Source organism: Raphanus sativus, chromosome 6 (genome assembly GCF_000801105.2).
Source record: "Raphanus sativus cultivar WK10039 chromosome 6, ASM80110v3, whole genome shotgun sequence".
NCBI lineage: Eukaryota > Viridiplantae > Streptophyta > Magnoliopsida > Brassicales > Brassicaceae > Raphanus > Raphanus sativus.
In genome coordinates, this window is record NC_079516.1 from 2,629,930 (window position 1) to 2,651,516 (window position 21,587).

A 21,587-nucleotide genomic window follows, 5' to 3' on the forward strand; every position below is an offset into this window, starting at 1 on the left:
GATCTTGTATGAGAGCCTAAGAACGCTCTGAGTGGAAAAGAGAAAAATCTATTGACATCCTTTTGAATAAGAGTAATAGGATTCAAGAACACAAGTCACAAGTGATTGTAGTTAGAGCCTAAACACTAAGAATGAAACAAGTTGAGTTTGGGTTTTTTTTTTTAAAAGGAAACGAGCCATAGTTCCTGTCTCTATTCTTATAAAGTAGGAACCCATCAGAACTCACCTTGATGCTGTTATTAATTGGAGGAGGTGGAGCATAGTTCCGAACCTATTTCAAACAAAATCAACAATGTCACAAACAAACATATATCTAGTGATATTTAGTCGAATCATCAGTCATTACACAAATTTAGTTGTTTTTGAAACAATGACACGCAGCAAAAAAAAGGAAGAAAAAGTACCATGAATTCCTGGTACTCCACGATGCTTCCAGAGTAGCCACGAGTGACGGTAACTTTGAGGACATATCTGAAGAAACAAAGAAAGTAGCAGAAACTTGTAAAATCAAGGAACAGTGGAAAATTGAAACATATGACATACCTTAGCCGCACATTGACACCATTGTATGTATCATATGGCATCTCGACAGTTGGAAATTCAAAAGGGTATGTCTTTCTCTCGTATATATCTCCAGGGACATCCAATTCACGAACTGGAACAAGCAAAACACAGAAATCACAATATACAAATGGATCATCTAATATGATTTGAAGTCCTCATAAACTAGTACTTGGAAGGAAAACGAAATCCAAAGTTTTACTCACCCAAGGAAGTGAAGTCATAGAAGTTTCCTCTGTCAAAGTACATTTCTGTCGGGAACACAAATATGCCATCAACAAGTTAGAAACCAGGCAACTAATCTTTTAAAGGACTCTTTTGGTGGGTAGATCTAGAGGTCATTGGCAAGTGCACACACCTATTTGACCAAGAAGCTCAACTTTGACACCATTATGCTCCACCTTTTTCCCTTGATATGGTTCAATGCAAACCTAATAAAAGATATGTGAAGGACAAAATAACTTAAAGCGTCAACAAGCTCATAACTACAAACAGCTAAAGATTCATCTTAGAGCAGGAGGACAACAAGTACCTTCCCGGAAAGAGTTTCCTGACTCTGGAAAAGTGGGACCAAAGCTGTTTGACCATTTTCTTTCTTCATGGGTACCTAGTGAAACCAATGGAAGAACAAAGAGGTGAATTAAGAACATCCGAAACATGATTCGACAAGCTACTGAATGCGAGTGAGATCCAGGCTAATATTATATTCAGTTTGAACACTTGTTGAGAGGGAACCAGCAAAATATCTTTACCTGTTTACGATTTTTGCCATCAGAAAAAGTGATTGAAACATTGCAGGCGGGTTTGAATGCTCCAAGAAGATAATTCTGAGACAATTAAAACCCCAAAAAAAAGTTATAAGAATTTAAACTATGCAAAGTGTGTTTCAGACGCAGCAGCAACACCAAGCAAAGAAGGCAAATTCCATAGTAAAGAGCAACTTACCATGATCACAAGACTTAAGAGATCTCAATCACAATAAACCTGTTCAAAGAGGAACACAAATCAGCGGCACTCACTATTACAATACACCCAATGCATGCGGTTAAAATGGTAAGGCTTGATTTAACGATTCATCAGCTAAACAAAACAATAATCGAGTGAAAGCTGAGAAACTTCTGAATGAGGTGAAATGCTTCAGTGATTAGAACACGACTCGATTCTATATAAATCAAAGTCGTTCAGATCAACCAAGACCCGACCGCAAGAACACGTACCCGATCTGACAGTGGAGAAGATCGACAGAACCAAAGGCACGAAAATTGGGAATAGAGAGAGAAATATATAAAAAAAAAGAACTTTAAGTTGATGACAATCACAAGCGCAGATGCTCAAAGCTGAGATCTTTAGGCTTAAAGAGTCTTACTTTCTGATTAACCAGTTCACAATTTGATCAAGCATCCATTAATGATCACGAGAAGCGAATAAAGAGGCGACATTTATACAACTCGCAAAATGTTATTTAGTAGAAGCATATAATATAAGATCAAAGCCTCTTAGTGAAAATATGACAAAAAAGCAAGTTATATCATATCCTATAACAAAATTATTACAGAACAGAGTGAATACTGTGGCAAAAGCTCTAAACTTTCAGATGAAACCAGAACGTTTATGATAAAAGAAAAATGATCCGGAGTTTCATCAGTTATCTTCTTCGTGATCCCGGTTCCGTGAGTCCTGAGAGCCTGCCTGAAGGTTAATGAACTGAGAGACCAGTAGCTTCGAGATTCCACTTATAGCTGCTTCCACTTCATCTGGTTCCTTTGACCCTCTCAACCCACAGTACTCCCCTGCTGCAACTTGCGTCTTCTTCGACGTTGCAAGTACTTTCTCCAAATCCAGCTGTGACAACGGCCTAGGGACCTGACAAAGAACACAACATCAATACTTATCTGGTGGATGCAACAGCATTGAACATTCTCCTTATGAAAAACTTACAGGACATGGTCTCCCTTTTCTCTCTTCCTCTAGGATCTCTCTGATAGGGAAGTAAGCCGCTTTCTTGCAGAGCTCGAAGATGTCTGATCCGGTGTAGCCTTCACATAAACGAGCTACGTGGTCATAGTCAATATCGGGCTCCACCCTCTCTCCTTTCAGTGTCACTTTCAGTATCTCTGCTCTCTCCTTGCGATCAGGCATTCCAATCTCAAAGGCTTGAGGAAGACGCCTCAATATCGCTTCATCGAGCTCTGATGGTCTGTTAGTTGCAGCAAGAACCATCACCCTCGCATTCGCTACAAAGCAGCAACCATTATACCCAATTAAAAACTGTATCATGCTCTAGTCTGCATGTTAAAATAGAGAGAAAGGTGAAGGATTTAAACTTACGATCAGTAGAGAAACCATCCCATAAAGCCATAAACTCAGTCTTCATGTTTGCCATGGCTTCATGATCTGTTGAACGGCGCTGGCCAAGAAAGCTGTCCACCTCATCAATAAAAATGATAGCAGGTTGGAGTTTGTACGCCAAGCTAAATACAGCAGCAACTGAAAGAACGGAACGGAACAGAACAGAGAAAGCTCATATATCAGAACAAGCCAACAAATGAGAGAGTTACAAGAAAAGACGCACAAAAAAAAAAAATCTGAACTTACCAAGCTTCTGAGCATCACCAAACCACTTGCTCATCAGATTAGAGACCCTAACATTAATGAAAACAGCTCCCGATTCTTTAGCAATAGCCTTAGCAAGCATCGTCTTCCCAGTACCAGGAGGCCCATAGAGCAAGACTCCCTTCTGAGGACCAAGCAGCTTCCCATAAGCAAAAAGCTCAGGCCTTTTCAACGGCAGAATCACAAGCTCATACAAAGCCTCCTTAATAGTCTCCAATCCTCCAATAGAGCCAAACTCCACATCGATATGGTCTGGATTAATCACATCACATGCTATCACATCCTGTTTTACACAAAACCAAAAAAAAACAAGTTAGCATATATTTTTTTTCTTCTGACTAAGCACATAACAACAATTAGAACCCCAAAACAAATTACCTCGTATGGAGTGGTGTGAATAAGAGGACGACCTAGACGCTTGGAGATTTCTTTCTTATGCTCGAGAGCTTTCTTAGACGCCTCGCGATTAGGGTCGAGGTGTCTGAGCCCGGCAAATAGAACCAAGCAGCTGAAAGCAGCGCTCGCCGCGTAGAGTATGAGTTCCTGCAAGATCTTCGTCTCCGACGAGCCACCACCCATTTCTCTTACAAGAAATTAGAAACAAAACACAACCTTTTTTTTCCAAAAACAGAGGATCTTAAATTAAATAAAGTAATTAAAGAAACACCTAAATAATAGTAGCTCAGAGTTCCAAAATGAAACCTAGGATTATATGTTTGCAGAACACGGGGAGAGACTCTTGGCTCTTCTTGTGGAGGACGACAGAGTGGTGGTACTCGAAACTATGCTTGAGGATCGGGGAGAAGGAGTGAAAATTACGGAAATAGCCCTAAGTTGCACCGTCGTTAATTCGTAAACCGGATTTAGTCAAAAGGGCCTAATGGGCCTGAAATAGGCCGTATGGATTCGGGAGATTGGTTTGGCTTGCAAGTAAAAAACAAAGATGGTTCGGGAGAAGTTGAGAAAACGCGAGGACAAAGACGAGAAAGTTCGCATCACATCTTCAACCTTCAAGATCTCTCCTTTTGTCATCTTCACATCCTCATCTCCACCTCTATATATACATTATACTCACTCGATCTATGAACATCAAGAAACACAATTTGAGAATTTTCGAAATCTTCTCCCAGTGATAACCTTTTTAGCTCTCGTTTTATCATCTGCACGCTTGAATAAATGGCTTCCACACTCTCATTCACATCGGCTCTTAGCTCACCTCTCGCTCTATCTCCTACTTCTTTCTCGTCCAAACCTACTTCGCCTTTCTCTGTCTCGTTTCCACGGATGGTCCCTGGTAAGATCAGAGCTCAAGACCACAGAGAAGACTCTGTTGATGTTGTTCACCAAGGACAGAAAGGGAATCAAGGATCTAGTGTGGAGAAAAGACCTCAACGCTTAGCTATGGACGTTTCTCCTTTCGGTAAGTTTACCTAAACGAGCCTTGTTTAGCACTCTTTCTCTCTGTTTTTTTCTACTGAACATTCCTCTGTTTTGATATTTTGCGTCAGGATTGTTGGATCCTCTGTCACCGATGAGGACAATGCGTCAAATGCTCGACACAATGGACAGGATGTTCGATGACGCTGCCATGATCGTCCCAGGAAGAAGCAGAGGAGGAGGAGGAAGCGGAGTTTCCGAGATCCGTGCGCCTTGGGACATGAAAGAGGAAGAGCACGAGATCAAGATGCGTTTCGACATGCCTGGCTTATCCAAAGAAGACGTCAAGGTCTCTGTCGAAGACAACGTTCTTGTGATCAAAGGAGAACAGAAGAAGGAAGACGAGAATGATTCTTGGTCCGGAAGAAGCTTTAGCTCTTACGGTACGCGACTACAGCTACCTGATAACTGCGAGAAAGACAAGATCAAAGCTGAGCTCAAGAATGGAGTTCTGTTTATCACAATTCCTAAAACCAAAGTCGAACGCAAAGTTGTTGATGTCCAGGTTCAGTGAGAATACAGTAACGTTTTCTTCTGTTTTCTTGTTCTGGTGCTGTCTATCTAATCTAATACTATAAAGAAGAGCTACTCTCTTCTCTTGAGGTGCCACGTCATCAAATAGATTATCCTGTGCGTGACATGTGTCCCGCCTTACTTAAACGCTGCGCATCATTAACTCATTTCGTTCGTTCTGATTTGGGCTTTATTCCATTAAACTGATAAGTCGATGTGTTTTGGGCTTCGAGTTATGTCTTCGCCGTGTCTTCTTCTCTTGGATACTCCGCCGTCACAATCAAAATTCGTAGACACCGCCGTGCTCACTATCTCCACCAATTTTATGTAGATCGATTGTTATCAGAGCATATCATGTTGGAATCCATCATCTGTTTCTTATCATCAATCTTCCTTCTTACCGACAACAGAAATCTGAAGACGTTACGGAATTTGGCTGATTTCAAGCGTCATCTTGGAACCGTCATCTTTAAAGCACTCATTAACAATCCCTCCTCAATTACTTCCTTTCTGTGCATCCTTGACTATAAATAGGTAAGCCCCATCCTGCGAAATTCATCATCTCAATCATAAGCTTCTCGAAATTTGAGAGATGATTTTGGTTTCATTTGTTGATTTTGTTTCTGTCTGTTGATGTATTGCAGGCGACCCTTATGCAAGCCATTGTCACCGTCACCGTCAAGCGGACAGTTCAGAATCGTCAGCTGCAGATTTGGTCATTAAGGCGTTGAAAGAGCCGAAGAGAGACCGTAAAAATAGTTAAGAACGTTACGCACAAGACTACTAGAGTAAGATTCTCTTCAATTATTTTATTGAGATTGAGGATGAGGCATAAATCTGTTGCGATATAGCTGAGTGGACAGTTAGGGAGATTTTGGAAACATGTGTCGTTGTTGGATGCACCGTTGATGGTAATGATCCGAAGGTTCTTTTGCAGGATATTCAAGAAGGTGAGATCAGTATTCATGGTTACCAAGGTGAAAAACGCACCCAGAAAAAAAGATTTTATGGGAGTTGAAAAGATGATATCTTCTCTTCTTTCATTTTTATATAGGGTGAGCTGTTAAGTTTCTTCACTCAGAATGACTCAATTTTTTATTACGGTTGTATTGCGTTCCTTCTGCTTAACAATACCGATCGAAAGTTATATAGATTTCTTTTATAGCATTGTTTTTCTCTTGCTCTCACATTTAAGCCTTCTCCCGTAATGATGCTACTAATTTCTTTCTCCAGTGAACTAATATGATATAATGTGAGGTGAGTCTTATTTTCTTCTCCTCTTCTTTCCACTGATCTTATTTTATATAAGATCTTAGATACCCATTAAAATACTTGGATTACATTTTTTCTTTTGTTTTTTGTTTTTTTTTTTTTTTTTTTGAACTGACCAAACTGTCTTTATTTGGTTTTTGTGTAAAGCTTTTGTACACTGAGAAAACGTTGATGTAGTTCGAGAAAAGGAGTAGCAGAGCTAAGGGTCTGACCTTCCACCCCAAAAAAACCAAGAAATCTCGCCAGTTTCTCAGAGGTGTCATCCAGCAATGTTATTATCTAATGGGTTCTTTTGTTTTTACTCCACAGCTTTTCTTCCTCTCAACAGGTAAGATAGGAAATCTATTTACATGAAAAAACTGCACTCTATGGAGCTTTACTGGATTTTTTATGATAGATAGTCCTCCACTCAAATCATTGTAAAAAGATTATGCTTACGTTCATATGTATGTGTTGAATATATGAATGATCTTCTGGATTCACTAAGTTGTTGAGATACATATATATTTTTATTTTGTTCATGATTACTGTTATGTTTTTGATTAATTTGTGAACTCAAATTTGTGGAGACGTTTGAAAAAGAATCTGGTTTATTTCAGGCTGGAATCTTTGAGAAAATGTTAAAGAAATGTTAGCCAGGTACTAAATCACGCAAGCCCATTGATTAGATCCCTCACAGCTTTACATTGAGATATCATATACTTAGAGAATCTGCGAAATTATATTATTCAATTCATAAGATTCTTCGTATAAGGTGTGTCAGTGTGTAAATAGAAGATTGTTGTCTATGTCCCCACTTTGTAATAAGATAATGTTGTTTTTGTCTGGATGATTGGATCTTGCCTCTTCACAGTTTAAATTTTTAAAATATCCTCTGTAATTCATAAGCATCTCTGCTATTGATCATGCAATGATCGATTATGAATTTAATGGCTCTCTGACGCTGTGGGGAAAACACGTAGCAGTTGAGTAGATTTTGAGGTTATATGATTTACAAATGAAAAAGTAGTTTGCTCAATACAACAAATACATAGATGTATCCAAGTAGCCATAAATAAAGAAGAAAACCTTAGCTTATATATAAAGATGTAGCCTGCTTTTAGATACTCTCAACTCCCATATTTCTCTATTCAAACGCAACTGCTAAGTTGTTCCTATCCTCCTCATTGAAGTGTCTTTACATATAATACAGATTCTTCTCTTATAATTTTCTTAAGGATCCTCACAACAGAGATCCAATTCTTCATGTATGTTCCTAGAATTGTTAGGTCAACCCAAAGTAGTTATACTTCTTTTTCACCATTTCCAAATCCTAACCAAGTTTTAAGTACATAACCGTAATTGTGAATCATTACTATTAAGTACATACCATAATTATATACATAATAAAACCATGTAAATAATTTCCTTACCTGAATCTTATAAAATCGAAATAATATAATCACTAATTATACCTTCAGAACTAGGGCTGGGCAAAAAATCCGAATCCAAAAAACCGAACCGAACCCGATCCGAAAAAGTAGTACCGAACCCGAACCGAAATTGATTAAATATCCGAACGGGTTCAAAATTTCGGTATTTAAAGAACCGAAACCGAACCCGATCCGAACCGAAATATTTTGGGTACCCGAATGTATCCGAAATAAATTTATATACTTAAATATATACATTATTTTTATATATAATGTATATTAAAAATATTAAAAATATATAAGATACCTTTAAGTTTTCCAGAATACTCAGAAAATATATGCAAATAGTCAAAAGTAAATATTTAAAATAGCTAAAGTATACTGAAAACACCAAAATAGTTAAATTTCTATTGATTTTTTATCCAAATATTCAAAGAAAACCATTTTATATGTTAAATTAAGGTATTTTGACATATATGTTATGAAAATTTATATGTAATATATTATCTTTCTTATAGATTTTGAAAATTTAAAGTATATAATGAATTTTGAAAATTTGAAAACATTTTAAATGGATTATCCGAACCCGAACCGAACCCGCAAAGATCCGAACCGAACCCGAACCGAAATTTAGAAATATCCGAATGGAGCTGAAATCTTTGACCCCGAAAACCCGAAACCCGAATAGACTGAACCGAAACCCGAATGGATACCCGAACGTCCAACCCTATTCAGAACTAAACAATAACATTTGTTTTAAAAAGTCCTTTTTATTTTGGATGATGATATGGTTTATTTGACAATTTTAAAATATGTAAATCTTTAAACAGTAGTTTGCTATGATTTAAGTTGATTAAAATGATAGATAAAGTTTACTTTTTCATAATTTAAAACAATAGATTTCAAAGAGAATGTAAAATATAAAATAATTATTAACAATATAAAAGAGAAACAACTTACATGTTGAATCTCAACCACAATTCTGAATAATAAGTATTAAAATATAAAATAATAACACAATAAAAATGATTTTTTATTAGTTAGATAAAAATTAATTTTTAATAAAAATAACAAAACTGAATAATAAATATATCTTAAAATTACTTTCAATTTGATTTACTTCCCGCCCGTAGGGCGGGTGTACCCTAGTACTCTATTATACAATTGAAATGTTATTGTAGTATATACAAGTTAAGTTGTATTAAAATATTTATAAAAAACTATTTATTTTTTTGGATTTCTTTTCTAATGAGGCTGTTCAGTGCTAAATGCAATATAGAGAAGGGGGAGAGAACACATATTATTTACTTCGGAAAATCTCAAATTTATCTTATATTAGTCAGATTTATATTTTTTTCTCATTTATTGTTGAAGGCATCTCTTATTCATTATCAACTTATATTTAGGATATAATTAATTGAATAAATATTAATATTTTTGTATATTTATAAAATATTTTGATGTATATATGATTTGGTGAAAATTTATAATATAGTCAAAAGTCATCAATAGAAAAAAATATAGTCAAATATTGTTTCTTTTTGGTTAAAAACATATCAAATGTTGTTTTCTTGCTTTAATTAAAGAGATACAAATTATGGCATATAGTTAATTACTCAGTGTCTGAAATTTTTTATATTCTAAAAATTTTAGAAACCAATTTTAAAAGTTAAAATTTGGGTGTATGGAGTTGTTTTCAGAAAAAAACTTTGGTTTATGGTATCAACTGAAATAAAAATTAGAAAAACTAAAAAATTTGTATTTTTGGTTGGGTAGATTTTTTTGTAAAAAATTAATTAAATTCTACTGAGCGAGTTAATTAGTCAACATCAATTCTTGCTATAAATACTTTGAATGCAGAACAACTGCAGTCTATTTATAATGCAGATCGGACTGCATTTTATTTGTCATTCAACATTATAATTGCAGAATAAAATAAAATTAAATAATTTACCTATATAATAAAATTTAAATTTATATGAAAATAAGATAATTTATAGTACAATTTTTTTAAAAAATTTTTTTATATTGGTAAAAATATCTAATTATTTTATATTTTTATCAGCATTATTATACAAATTAACTATTTTCATCTAACCCATGTCATGCTTGATAATATTAAATTATTTTAGTATTCTAATTTTTATATATATATGGTCAAATATTTTTTCTTCTTTTTGGTTAAAATATAGTCAAATATTTTTTTCTTACTGTATTTGAAATAAAAATTAATAGTTGTATATAAACGAATTTTTAAATAAACATATGGCAGTGGAGAAAATTCAAAATGATATCTAGTCAAGTGTTCTATAAATAGATATAAAAATTGTGGCATATACTTTATTACATATTTTGCACAAATTCTTTTTTTTAAAAACTTTATTACATGTTGTCTAAATTTTTTTTTTTTTGACAAATAAAGCTCCATGTTTTATTAATCAATCCTTGTGGTTGGTTTGAAACCATCCAACTTGGGGATCTAGAGTTACATGGGAAAAAACGATTCCTCGAGCGCCTTTTGCAAGACTATTGGCTCGGACATTACTGGAACGAGGAATAAAACAAATAGAACAAAGATTAAATAGAGAATGAAGGTGATGGATCTCTTCAAATTCGATCAATAAGGATGGCCAGACGTCTTCTTTTTCTTCGTCGATGATCTTGACTAGTTATAGACAGTCAGTCTCAAAAGTCATATCTAGATGGTTCAGTTGGAGTGAGGATTTCATGGCCCACAGCAAAGTATGAAACTCAGCGTGTAGGAGGGTTAAACTTCGGCTACTAGTGAATGAGCCAAAGATTGTTACCCCATCCTCTCTCATCATAAACCATCCCTCCGCCGCAAAGAGCGTCGTCTTTGGTGCCAAAAGGCATCAATCATGTCAATAGAGCATCTAGGGCCGAGGGGATTAGCTTTGAGATAATGGTCGGGTTTCCTCCACTTCTTCTTGACATTTATCTAAGATTTGTGCTAGTCTCCAGTTTTCTGCTTCCGATATAGCGATCTGGATTGTATCAAGAGGGGGTGTCTCCTTTCCGTTAAAGAGTTTATCATTGCGAGCCTTCCAAATAAACCATAATATCCGGCACGTTATCCAGTATTGTGGACGGAATGCCGAGTCCTTTTGCTTGCCAGAGAATATGGTTTAGGTTTGCTGAAAATTGATGCGCTCGAGAAGAGACTCGGAGGAGTGGGGGATGTGGGAGAGAGCCCATACCTGAACAGAGGGCGGGCACTCGAATAGAAGGTGGTTTATGGTTTCATTATCAGCCCCGCAGCGTAGGCAGTTCCTCTCCGAGCTACAATGCCGGTCCGAGAGACAGCTGCATACCGGGACACAGTCTGAAAATACTTGTCATATGAAGTGTTGATCTTTCTCGAGGTTTTAGGGACCAAGTTTTGGCTTTCAGACTCGTGTGCTTTGTTCGGTGACATCAGGGATGGCGAGAGATGCTTCCATTTCCATTAAGAATGCGTTCCTGACTGTACTGTATAGGCGCCAGACTTGGTTGGCTTCCAAACATAGCTATCTTTGGGGGTGGCCTTTAGGGAGTCGCAGGCTCTGAATAAGAGAGATATCCTCTTGGGAGATCAGATTTTGGAGCATAGGAAGGTTCCATTGGCGCAACGAAGCATCGATGAGATTGGAGACTCGTAGGGATGGGTCAAAGGAGGTCCGCGGGTGTCGCGGTGTCGCTGGGTGGGTGTGGAATCCGGAAGCCAGTTATCGGACCAAACCATGGGTGTTGTTACCCGAGCCAATCGATCGTCTAAGGCCTGCTTTTAGAAGAGGTTGCGCCGCCATCAAGCTGTGCCATACGTACGAGGGAGAGCTTTCCTTCTTGACGTCCACTGGGGTCGAGAGACGATAATATCTCCCTTTTAAAACTCGAGCAAGGAGAGACGAGGGGTATTGTATTAATCTCCATAATTGCTTCGCAAGTAATGCGAGATTGAAGTTTCTGAGTCCTTAAAACCGAGCCCTCCTTTATCTTGAGGGATGCAAATACTCTTCCAGGCGATCCAGTGTAGACCTTTGTTATTTTGCTTAGTGCTCCACCAGAATGAGCTCGCAAATGACGACCAAGAAGACATGGAACGACTCCTGCTCTTCTAGCTCCTGCTCGAAACAAGAATGCTACCGACACAGTCAAGACCAATTCTCACCAGGTCGCTCCTCCCCATACACGGCTAAGGGATACCTCAAGAAACAAGCCCCAAAGGGCCCTTGATGTGAAAGGCGCAAAGGTTTCCAGGAAGCTCCGAGGGACGCAACTCCCCGAGAAAACGCGCCAACCCGGGTATCCCTCCTACTGTCTCTGCTCGTGCTGTCCCTCGTAATGAGTGTTTCCATCTGCTATAAGCAAAAAATCTTTGTCTCTTTCAAGTTCGGTGGTGTCCCAGAAACCACCCAGTAAGAAGATATGAGTGCAATAGCTTGGAATTGTCAGGACGCCGGAGCTTACCTGACCAAGAAACACCTTCCGGAAATTGCATCGCTGTTTTACTCCTTTTCTTTTTCTTTCAGAAGCAAAAAAATAGTTATTTTTTCTTCAGGATTTTCATTTTGAATTGGTTATAATAAATTGTTCACCGTGAAACCAGAGGGTCGAAGCGGTGGACTAGCTCTTTTTTATTTGGATTCTTTTGATGTTACGATTCTTTCTCCAATAATCGCATGATAGACATAAAAACTAGAATAAACAAATACGTTTTAATCATAAGAAAAAAAGTGTATCGATTTTTATGATATTTTATCTCAAAGAAAACAAACAAATTGTGTATCGATAAATTATGATAAATACAGAAAGATAAACGAGTGAAATACCTCCCATCCGGCCTCTACTGTGTTTAGGTCCGATCCGCTGTAGTGTCCGGCGACTAGCCAGATCTGAGAGAGACTAAACTCGTCTGATTCTGGTTCAAACTATGGGGTCCCAAATATTCATGGTAGCATGTGCTCCATATGTGTGTCTTGCGGTGGCGTATATGCGATCGCGTACTATGAAATTATTATACGTACAGTTAATAGAAAAAACTAAATTGTATATATTTAAATATTTGTAGTTGTTTTAAATAGTACCCCGTGTCCCTTCTCGGCAGCATAATAGGAAACGGGCGTCAGTGACATGCACTTTTTGCCCGACGTGTCTGTCCCCGGGTCTGCTCCGTCTTATGGGAACTGTCTGGTCGGGCAAGACGTCCCATTTAGATTCCAAATCTGCCATACTTTTTTCCCCCTTTCACGTTGTTTATCATATTCTATTTGGCGGTTGGTGCTTTCTGATTTAAAACGAAAAATAAAATAAGTATTTGATTTAACAAAAAATATGGATTCCATAATCCTTATTGCCTCTCTGTCTATCATGCGATTATTGGAGAAAAAGAATCGTACATAAAAAGAATCCAAATAAAAAAGAGAGCTAGTCCACCGCTTCGACTCTCTGGTTCCACGATGAATAATTTATTATAACTAAATTCAAACTGAGAATCCTGAAAAAAAGAATAACTATTTTTTGTTTCTGAAAAAAAAAGAAAAGAAGGAATAAAACAACGATGCAATTCCCGGAGGTGTTTCTTGGTCAGGTAAGCTCCGGCGCGCCCTGACAATTCCAAACTATTGCACTCATATCTTTTTATTGGGTGTTTCTGGGACACCACCAAACCTAAAAGAGAAAAAGATTTTTTGTTTTATAGCAGATGAAAACACCTCATTTACGAGGGACAGCACGAGCAGAGACAGTAGGAAGGATAACCGGGTTGGCGCGTTTTCTTGGGGAGTTGCGTCCTCGGAGCTTCCTAGAAGCTTTTGCGCCTTTCACATCAGGGCTTTTTTGGAGCTTGTCTTGAGGTATCCCTTAGCCGTGTATGGGGGAGGAGCGGCCTGGTGAGAATTGGTCTTGACTGTGTCGTAGCATTCTTGTTTCGAGCAGGTGCTGGAAGAGCAGGAGTCGGTTTCAAATATTTTTTTTTTTTTTTTTGGTTAAAATATAGTCAAATATTTTTTTTACTTATTTGAAATAAAAATTTAGTCAGTTGTTATGAAGCGATAATTTTTTAATAAACATTATTGGCAGTGGAGAAAATTCAAAATCTTATATCTGTCAAGTGTTCTATAATTAAATAGATATAAAATTGTGGCATATACTTTTATTACATATTTGCACAAATTCTTTTTTTAAAAACTTTATTACATGTTGTCTGAAATTTCTTATGTCCTAACAAATTCCGAAACCAAGTTTTAATTTAAAGTTGGGTGTATGGTATCAAATTACATGAAAAATAGTCAAAATTACATTAATTTGAGTTAAGTAGTCAACTTGTGTTACACAAGTAGAAATTTTGCACACAAGATACTGAATTCTTTCACTGCCTCTTTTACGGGCTAATGGAAGTGGAACCAATTGAAACACAACTTTGTGGTTTAATAATGGGCTTCATCCATTTTCATAGCTTTTTTGGTCAAAATTGTCTTTTTTCCTGCAGATTCCATTCGTATGTTCATTAAAAATATGGATTGTTTTTTGGTTAAAAATATGGTCAAATGTTGTTTTCTTATTTTAATTAAAGAGATACAAATTATGGCATATAGTTAATTACTCAGTGTCTGAAAATTGTCTATATTCTACAATTTTAGAAATCAATTTTAAAAGTTAAAGTTTGGTGTTTGGAGTTTTTCAAAAAAAAAAACTTTGGTTTATGATATCAATTACTGACATGAAAATTTGCAAAAACTAAAATATTTGTATTTTTTGTTTTAGGTAGGATTTTTTTATTAAAATTTCTACTGAGCGAGTTAAGTAGTCATCATGGATTATACTATCAGAAATATGTTTTTCTTTAATTAGCCGTTTTTATTCGATTCTTGGCACAAAGAGTTTGATTCATATTTGTCAATAATTATATTTTGGGTTGACCATAAGATATACATGTATTATTTACTTCCAAACTAAATTTAAAACTTTTTTTATAGATTTCAATTTTTTTCGTGTACAATTTTTCTATTCAACTCTTGCCATAAAAAGTTTTGTAATTTACCATGACTATAGAATGGAGTATCTTAAACGTTTTAGGTTAACAATGAATTAATTATAAAATAAAAATAAAAAGTGTGAAAAGAAAGATATAATACTATTTTATTTGTGATATCATTTCTCAGATACTCTTTCTACAATTTACATGTTATCATTGGTTTAACTTTTCAAAAAGTAGTTTATATAAAGTTAAGCTGTAGTAAAATATTTATAAAAAAATGATTTATTTTTTTGGATTTCTTTTCTAATGTGGTTGTTCGGTACTAAATGCAATATAGAGAGGGGGGGAGAGAACACATAATATTTTATTTGCAATATCATTTAAAACTTTTTTTGTAAACTGACTAAATTTAATATTGTTGGAAAAAATTTCAATTTTACTTTATAATTAGCCTTCTATATTTGTATGTTTCTTCTTCTTTTTTGTTAAAAGGCCTCTTAAGCCTTTCAGATTGTGCAATAACCCTTTGTTTATTGATCTTTTCAAATAGTGCAATATACAATAATCCTTTGTTTATTGATCTTTTCAAATAGTGCATTATACAATTCTTCTTATGTCTTACAAATTCCGAACACTAGTAGAAATATTGCACACAAGATATTGAATTCTTTCACTGCCTCTTTTACGGGCTAATGGAAGTGGAACCAATTGAAACACAACTTTGTGGTTTAATAATGGACTTCATCCATTTTCATAGCTTTTTTCTGGTCAAATTTGTCTTTTTCCTGCAGATTCCATTCGTATGTTCATTGAATATGGATTGCTATGTTACCGGTTAACCCGACTTGGTTGGATAATCTGGTAAAGTCCTATAATTGATTTTTAGTTGAGCCAAGAGGAGTACCGGTTTTATATCACTAGTCTCGATTTGTGGGTTTACGATAAGAAAACAAATTATACGATGATAAGTTTTAGTTCATTGATATCTTTAGTTCTTACGATTCATACATGAGGTTTAACTAACTTTAAGCATTGTCGCAACAACAAAATCCCAGAACACAATTCCCGTCCCCTAAATGGTCTACCCTACAGTCAACACTGCATTCATACGGTCCATATGTGCTCGTACATTTGTTAAAAACATCGTGTTCTCATCACTGCACATAAACACACACCCATGTCATACATCCATTGTGAACATATTTTTGATAAAAAAAAATCTAATCAACAGCAATATCTATTAAAACATATGTAAATACCTGATCTTGAACCCAAAATATTTTGGCTAGATATGGAAACAACCAATACAGCAACAAGAAAAAACATTGCAAAGTTTTTTGTGAAACTCATTTTGTTTTTCTGTTATTATAAGTCGATTGAAGAAAATAAGATGTTAACTATGTAATGTTAACCTGGATCATAATTTTGAAGAAACTTTTTTAATCCTTTAGCAAAAAAAAAAAAAACTATGTAATGTTACAGAACTCGAATAAACCTTATTTATAGATCTCGAATTTTTTTGTGTACAATTTTTCTATTCAACTCTTGCTATAAAAAGTTTTGTAATTTACAGTATGTCAATAATATTATATTTTTATTTTGGGTTGACTGTAAGAGAATTACCATGACTATAGAATGGAGGATCTAAAACATTTTAATTAATTATAAAATAAAAAATAAAAAGTGTGGAAAGAAAGATATAATAATATTTTATTTGAGATATTATTTAATTGTTCTCAGATACTCTATATACAATTTACATGTTCTCATTGGTTTAACTTTTTTTAAAAAAGTAGTATATATAAAGTTAAGCTGTAGTAAAATATTTATAAAAAATTGATTTTTTTTTGGATTTCTTTTCTAATGTGGTTGTTCGGTACTAAATGCAATGTATTGAATAAATCTCAATATTTTTTGCATATTTTATAAAATATTTGGTGTATATTTGATTTGGTGAAAATTTATAATATAGTCAAAAGTCATCAATAGAAAAATAATATAGTTAAATATTGTTTTTGGTTAAAAATATGGTCAAATGTTGTTTTCTTATTTTAAATTAAAGAGATACAAATTATGGCATATAGTTAATTACTCAGCGTCTGAAAATTGTCTATATTCTACAATTTTAGAAATCAATTTTAAAAGTTAAAGTTTGGTGTTTGGAGTTTTTTAAAAAAAAAAAAACTTTGGTTTATGATATCAGTTACTGACATGAAAATTTGCAAAAACTAAAATATTTGTATTTTTTATTTAGGTAGGATTTTTTTATTAAAAGTTCTACTGAGCGAGTTAAGTAGTCAACATGCATGGATTATACTATCAGAAATATTTTTTTCTTTAATTAGCCGTTTTTATTCGATTCTTGCCATAAAGAGTTTGATTCATATTTGTCAATAGTTATATTTTGGGTTGACCATAAGATATACATGTATTATTTACTTCCAAAACTAAATTTAAAACTTTTTTTTTATAGATTTCAATTTTTTGTGTACAATTTTTCTATTCAACTCTTGCCATAAAAGTTTTGTAATTTACCATGACTATAAGAATGGAAGATCTTAAACGTTTTAGGTTAACAATGAATTAATTATAAAATAAAAATAAAAAGTGTGAAAAGAAAGATATAATACTATTTTATTTGTGATATCATTTAATTATTCTCAGATACTCTATCTACAATTTACATGTTATAATTGGTTTAACTTTTTCAAAAAGTAGTTTATATAAAGTTAAGCTGTAGTAAAATATTTATAAAAAAATGATTTTTTTTTTTTGGATTTCTTTTCTAATGTGGTTGTTCGGTACTAAATGCAATATAGGGAGAGAACACATAATATTTTATTTGCAATATCATTTAAAACTTTTTTTGTAAACTGACTAAATTTAATATTGTTGGAAAAAATCTCAATTTTACTTTATAATTAGCCTTCTATATTTGTATGTTTCTTCTTCTTTTTTTGTTAAAAGGCCCCTTAAGCCTTTCAGATTGTGCAATAACCCTTTGTTTATTGATCTTTTCAAATAGTGCAATATACAATAATCTTTTGTTTATTGATATTTTCAAATAGTGCATTATACAATTCTTCTTATGTCCTACAAATTCCGAAACCAAGTTTTCATTTAAAGTTGGGTGTATGGTATCAAATTACATGAAAAACTAGTCAAAATTACATTAATTTGAGTTAAGTAGTCAACTTGTGTTACACTAGTAGAAATATTGCACACAAGATATTGAATTCTTTCACTGCCTCTTTTACGGGCTAATGGAAGTGGAACCAATTGAAACACAACTTTGTGGTTTAATAATGGACTTCATCCATTTTCATAGCTTTTTTTTGGTCAAATTTGTCTTTTTCCTGCAGATTCCATTCGTATGTTCATTGAATATGGATTGATATGTTACCGGTTAACCCGACTTGGTTGGATAATCTGGTAAAGTCCTATAATTGATTTTTAGTTGAGCCAAGAGGAGTACCGGTTTTATATCACTAGTCTCGATTTGTGGGTTTACGATAAGAAAACAAATTATACGACGATAAGTTTTATTTCATTGATATCTTTAGTTCTTACGCTTCATACATGAGGTTTAACTAACTTTAAGCATTGTTGCAACAACAAAATCCCAGAACACAATTCCCGTCCCCTAAATGGTCTACCCTACAGTCAACACTGCATTCATACGGTCCATATGTGCTCGTACATTTGTGAAAACATTGTGTTCTCATCACTGCACATAAACACACACCCATGTCATACATCCATTGCGAACATATTTTTGATAAAAAAAAATCTAATCAACAGCAATATCTATTAAAACATATGTAAATACCTGATCTTGAACCCAAAACATTTTGGCTAGACATGGAAACAACCAATATAGCAACAAGAAAAAACATTGCAAAGTTTTTTGTGAAACTCATTTTGTTTTTCTGTTATTATAAGTCGATTGAAGAAAATAAGATGTTTAACTATGTAATGTTACAGAACTCGAATAAGCCTTATTTATAGATCTCGATTTTTTTTGTGTACAATTTTTCTATTCCACTCTTGCCATAAAAAGTTTTGTAACTTACAGTACGTCAATAATATTATATTTTTATTTTGGGTTGACTGTAAGAGAATTACCATGACTATAGAATGGAGGATCTAAAACATTTTAATTAATTATAAAATAAAAAATAGAAAGTGTGGAAAGGAAGATATAATAATATTTTATTTGAGATATCATTTAATTATTCTCAGATACTCTATATACAATTGACATGTTCTCATTGGTTTAACTTTTTTATAAAGTAGTATATATAAAGTTAAGCTGTAGTAAAATATTTAAAAATTGATTTATTTTTTTGGATTTCTTTTCTAATGTGGTTGTTCGGTACTAAATGCAATGTATTGAATAAATCTTAATATTTTTGCATATTTTATAAAATATTTGGTGTATATTTGATTTGGTGAAAATTTATAAATAGTCAAAAGTCATCAATAGAAAAATAATGTAGTTAAATTTTGTTTTTTTGGTTAAAAATATGGTCAAATGTTGTTTTCTTATTTTAATTAAAGAGATACAAATTATGGCATATAGTTCATTACTCAGTGTCTGAAAATTGTATATATTTTACAATTTTAGAAATCAATTTTAAAAGTTAAAGTTTGGTGTATGGAGTTGTTAATTAAAAAAAACTTTGGTTTATGGTATCGACTATCAACTGACATGAAAAATAGCAAAAACTAAATTAATTTGTATTTTTGGTTTAGGTAGGACTTTTTTATTAAAAGTTCTACTGAGCGAGTTAAGTAGTCAACATGGATTATACTATCAGAAATATTTTTTTTCTTTGATTAGCCGTTTTTTATTCGATTCTTGCCATAAAGAGTTTGATTCATATTTGTCAATAATTATATTTTGAGTTGACCATAAGGGAAACACGTATAACTTACTTCCAAACTAAATTTAAAACTTTTTAGTAAACTTACTAAATTTAATATTGTTGGATAATCCTTCGTTTAGATTCTTAAGCCTTTCAGATTGTGCAATAATCCTTTGTTTATTGATCTTTTCAAATAGTGCAATATACAATTCTTTTTGAAGGTGAAATTAAAAAGGAGAAAAAAAAATCTGTCTGCTTTCTTTGTCTTTCATCAATGTCAGAATTGTTTAGGAGTAACACAACATTCTTGCAATACAAGATGCAATTGAACCTAAACTTTGATGAAATCTTCAAGAAAGCTTATCCCTTTATATAAATATAGATGTAAAGCAGTTGGGCTAGCTAAATTCTCATTACATATCGAGCTTTAGAAGTTTATTTCGGGCCGAAGAGAAGAGTATGTTTGAGTGTAATTTTCTCCGATATATTTATGGTACGTCGGTAACGTCACCTAAACCATATAAAATTTACATTTAAGGGAATTGAAGCCTCAATTTTTCGGTTTAACCGAACTATACTAGAGGAAGAACAAGTCCACGTATCTGAGTAAAATTAAAGGTTAGACCAAACTATAATAACAAACAAACCGGTGCTAAGAAACAAAGTTCTTATATAGGAACTAGAATCAAGATCAATGTCTTAATACAAAAGAAAACAAAGTATACTCAACAGAGGAGAGATTAAACGTTCAAGAGATAACTCAAACGATGGCGTTTGCAGCACTTGCGATCCTCGGCCACAGGTCAGCACACTCCTTCCCGATTGGTCCAGTGATAGCAGATCCTATATATATCATCACACACACACAAAAAAACAAAGAGTTTCATTAAACTAAAGTCACTAGTTAACTTGGTGTTATTGTAAAACACTAGCTTACCTTTCATTTCACCCTTGGGATTGACAATGACACCAGCATTGTCTGCAAAAAAAAAAATACAAATATTGATTAAACTGTCACCCTTAATAGACATGATTAACATAAAAAGATGAAACCATAGAGATAGGCTTACCCTCAAAGTACATGAAGACACCATCCTTTCGGCGCCAAGGCTTCCTCTGCCTAACGATGACAGCTGGCATAACCTTCTTACGTAGATCAGGTTTACCTTTCTTGACAGTAGCCATAACCATGTCACCAACACATGCAGATGGCAAACGGTTGAGACGACCTTTGATACCCTTTACGGAAATGATGTAAAGGTTCTTGGCACCAGTGTTGTCAGCACAGTTCACTGTGGCTGCCACTGGAAGACCCAGTGACATCCTAAACTTGTTACCAGAGGTTCCTCCTCTTCCTAATATAACAATGTAACAAATGGCAGATCAGTAACAGAACAGGGTATCTAGAACTAAAGACGAGTCACTAAGGATTATTTGGTCGGAAAATGAAAAAGAAAACATGTTAAACCTATAGATCAACTAAAATACAGCTCAAGAGGTTAATATCTATAAGTAAGAGCTCATGATCTAACGTTACAGTCTACGGATGACAATAGAAGAGCTGGAGAGAGAATCTTACCTCGCTTCGACATGGTTGCAGCAGAGTCAGCAGCTCTTCGATTGTGGTGAGGAGAGAAGGTTTATATATGGATGGTTAAGCTAGGGTTTTCTATATAATAATTATATTGTGGGCTGACTTGGATTTGATAGTATATTGTGGGCTGTAAAAGTTTACTTAAAAGCCTAGTAATGCAATGCAATACAATTAGCGGATTATCTTTGTAGTTTCTCAATTCTCACTATCTTAGTTCTTAATTCACAAAATCAATCTCTTCGGTACATCTATATATATACAGTAAAACTTTAATAAATTAATATTCGATAAATTTTTGTGGTTTGATCTCACTGAAGAAGTATTTGCCTTTGTTCAATTCA

At 34.1% G+C, this 21,587-nt stretch overlaps 4 protein-coding genes across 9 annotated transcripts; 1 reads left to right on the plus strand and 3 right to left on the minus strand.

Moving 5' to 3' along the window:
* Nucleotides 1-103: 103 nt before the first annotated feature.
* LOC130494477 (vacuolar protein sorting-associated protein 26B-like) lies at nt 104-2,052 on the minus strand. 2 transcript variants are annotated; one of them, XM_056989889.1, is made up of 9 exons: nt 1,928-2,052; nt 1,507-1,545; nt 1,314-1,388; nt 1,094-1,168; nt 920-992; nt 768-812; nt 544-655; nt 405-471; nt 104-271 (listed from the first exon to the last, which is right to left on the minus strand). In XM_056989889.1, exons 2-9 carry the CDS (start codon nt 1,507-1,509, stop codon nt 119-121), a joined length of 603 nt encoding a protein of 200 aa, XP_056845869.1. In that variant the 5' UTR covers nt 1,510-1,545; nt 1,928-2,052; the 3' UTR covers nt 104-118. The 2 variants fall into 2 exon arrangements, with proteins under 2 accessions (XP_056845869.1, XP_056845868.1); XM_056989888.1 differs by lacking the exon at nt 1,928-2,052 and adding an exon at nt 1,779-1,920.
* On the minus strand, nt 1,983-3,999 carry LOC108842528 (uncharacterized). 2 transcript variants are annotated; one of them, XM_018615464.2, is made up of 6 exons: nt 3,877-3,999; nt 3,553-3,786; nt 3,157-3,457; nt 2,890-3,048; nt 2,500-2,795; nt 1,983-2,424 (listed from the first exon to the last, which is right to left on the minus strand). In XM_018615464.2, exons 2-6 carry the CDS (start codon nt 3,751-3,753, stop codon nt 2,203-2,205), a joined length of 1,179 nt encoding a protein of 392 aa, XP_018470966.1. In that variant the 5' UTR covers nt 3,754-3,786; nt 3,877-3,999; the 3' UTR covers nt 1,983-2,202. The 2 variants fall into 2 exon arrangements, with proteins under 2 accessions (XP_018470966.1, XP_056845867.1); XM_056989887.1 differs by having other exon boundaries at nt 3,553-3,757; nt 3,877-3,959.
* A 169-nt stretch (nt 4,000-4,168) lies between these two features.
* On the plus strand, nt 4,169-7,043 carry LOC108811890 (heat shock protein 21, chloroplastic-like). Of its 4 annotated transcripts, none has more exons than XM_056988303.1 (6): nt 4,169-4,594; nt 4,683-5,658; nt 5,769-5,912; nt 6,062-6,381; nt 6,544-6,724; nt 6,996-7,043. In XM_056988303.1, exons 1-2 carry the CDS (start codon nt 4,351-4,353, stop codon nt 5,123-5,125), a joined length of 687 nt encoding a protein of 228 aa, XP_056844283.1. In that variant the 5' UTR covers nt 4,169-4,350; the 3' UTR covers nt 5,126-5,658; nt 5,769-5,912; nt 6,062-6,381; nt 6,544-6,724; nt 6,996-7,043. The 4 variants fall into 4 exon arrangements, with proteins under 4 accessions (XP_056844283.1, XP_056844285.1, XP_056844282.1 ...); XM_056988305.1 differs by lacking the exon at nt 6,996-7,043 and having other exon boundaries at nt 6,062-6,179; nt 6,358-6,381; nt 6,544-6,923; XM_056988302.1 differs by lacking the exon at nt 6,996-7,043 and having other exon boundaries at nt 6,544-6,923.
* A 13,259-nt stretch (nt 7,044-20,302) lies between these two features.
* Nucleotides 20,303-21,323, minus strand: LOC108807106 (60S ribosomal protein L23). The gene is made up of 4 exons (XM_018579359.2): nt 21,232-21,323; nt 20,723-21,007; nt 20,590-20,631; nt 20,303-20,495 (listed from the first exon to the last, which is right to left on the minus strand). The coding sequence occupies exons 1-4, from the start codon at nt 21,242-21,244 to the stop codon at nt 20,413-20,415; spliced, it is 423 nt and encodes a 140-aa protein (XP_018434861.1). The 5' UTR covers nt 21,245-21,323; the 3' UTR covers nt 20,303-20,412.
* Nucleotides 21,324-21,587: the final 264 nt, after the last annotated feature.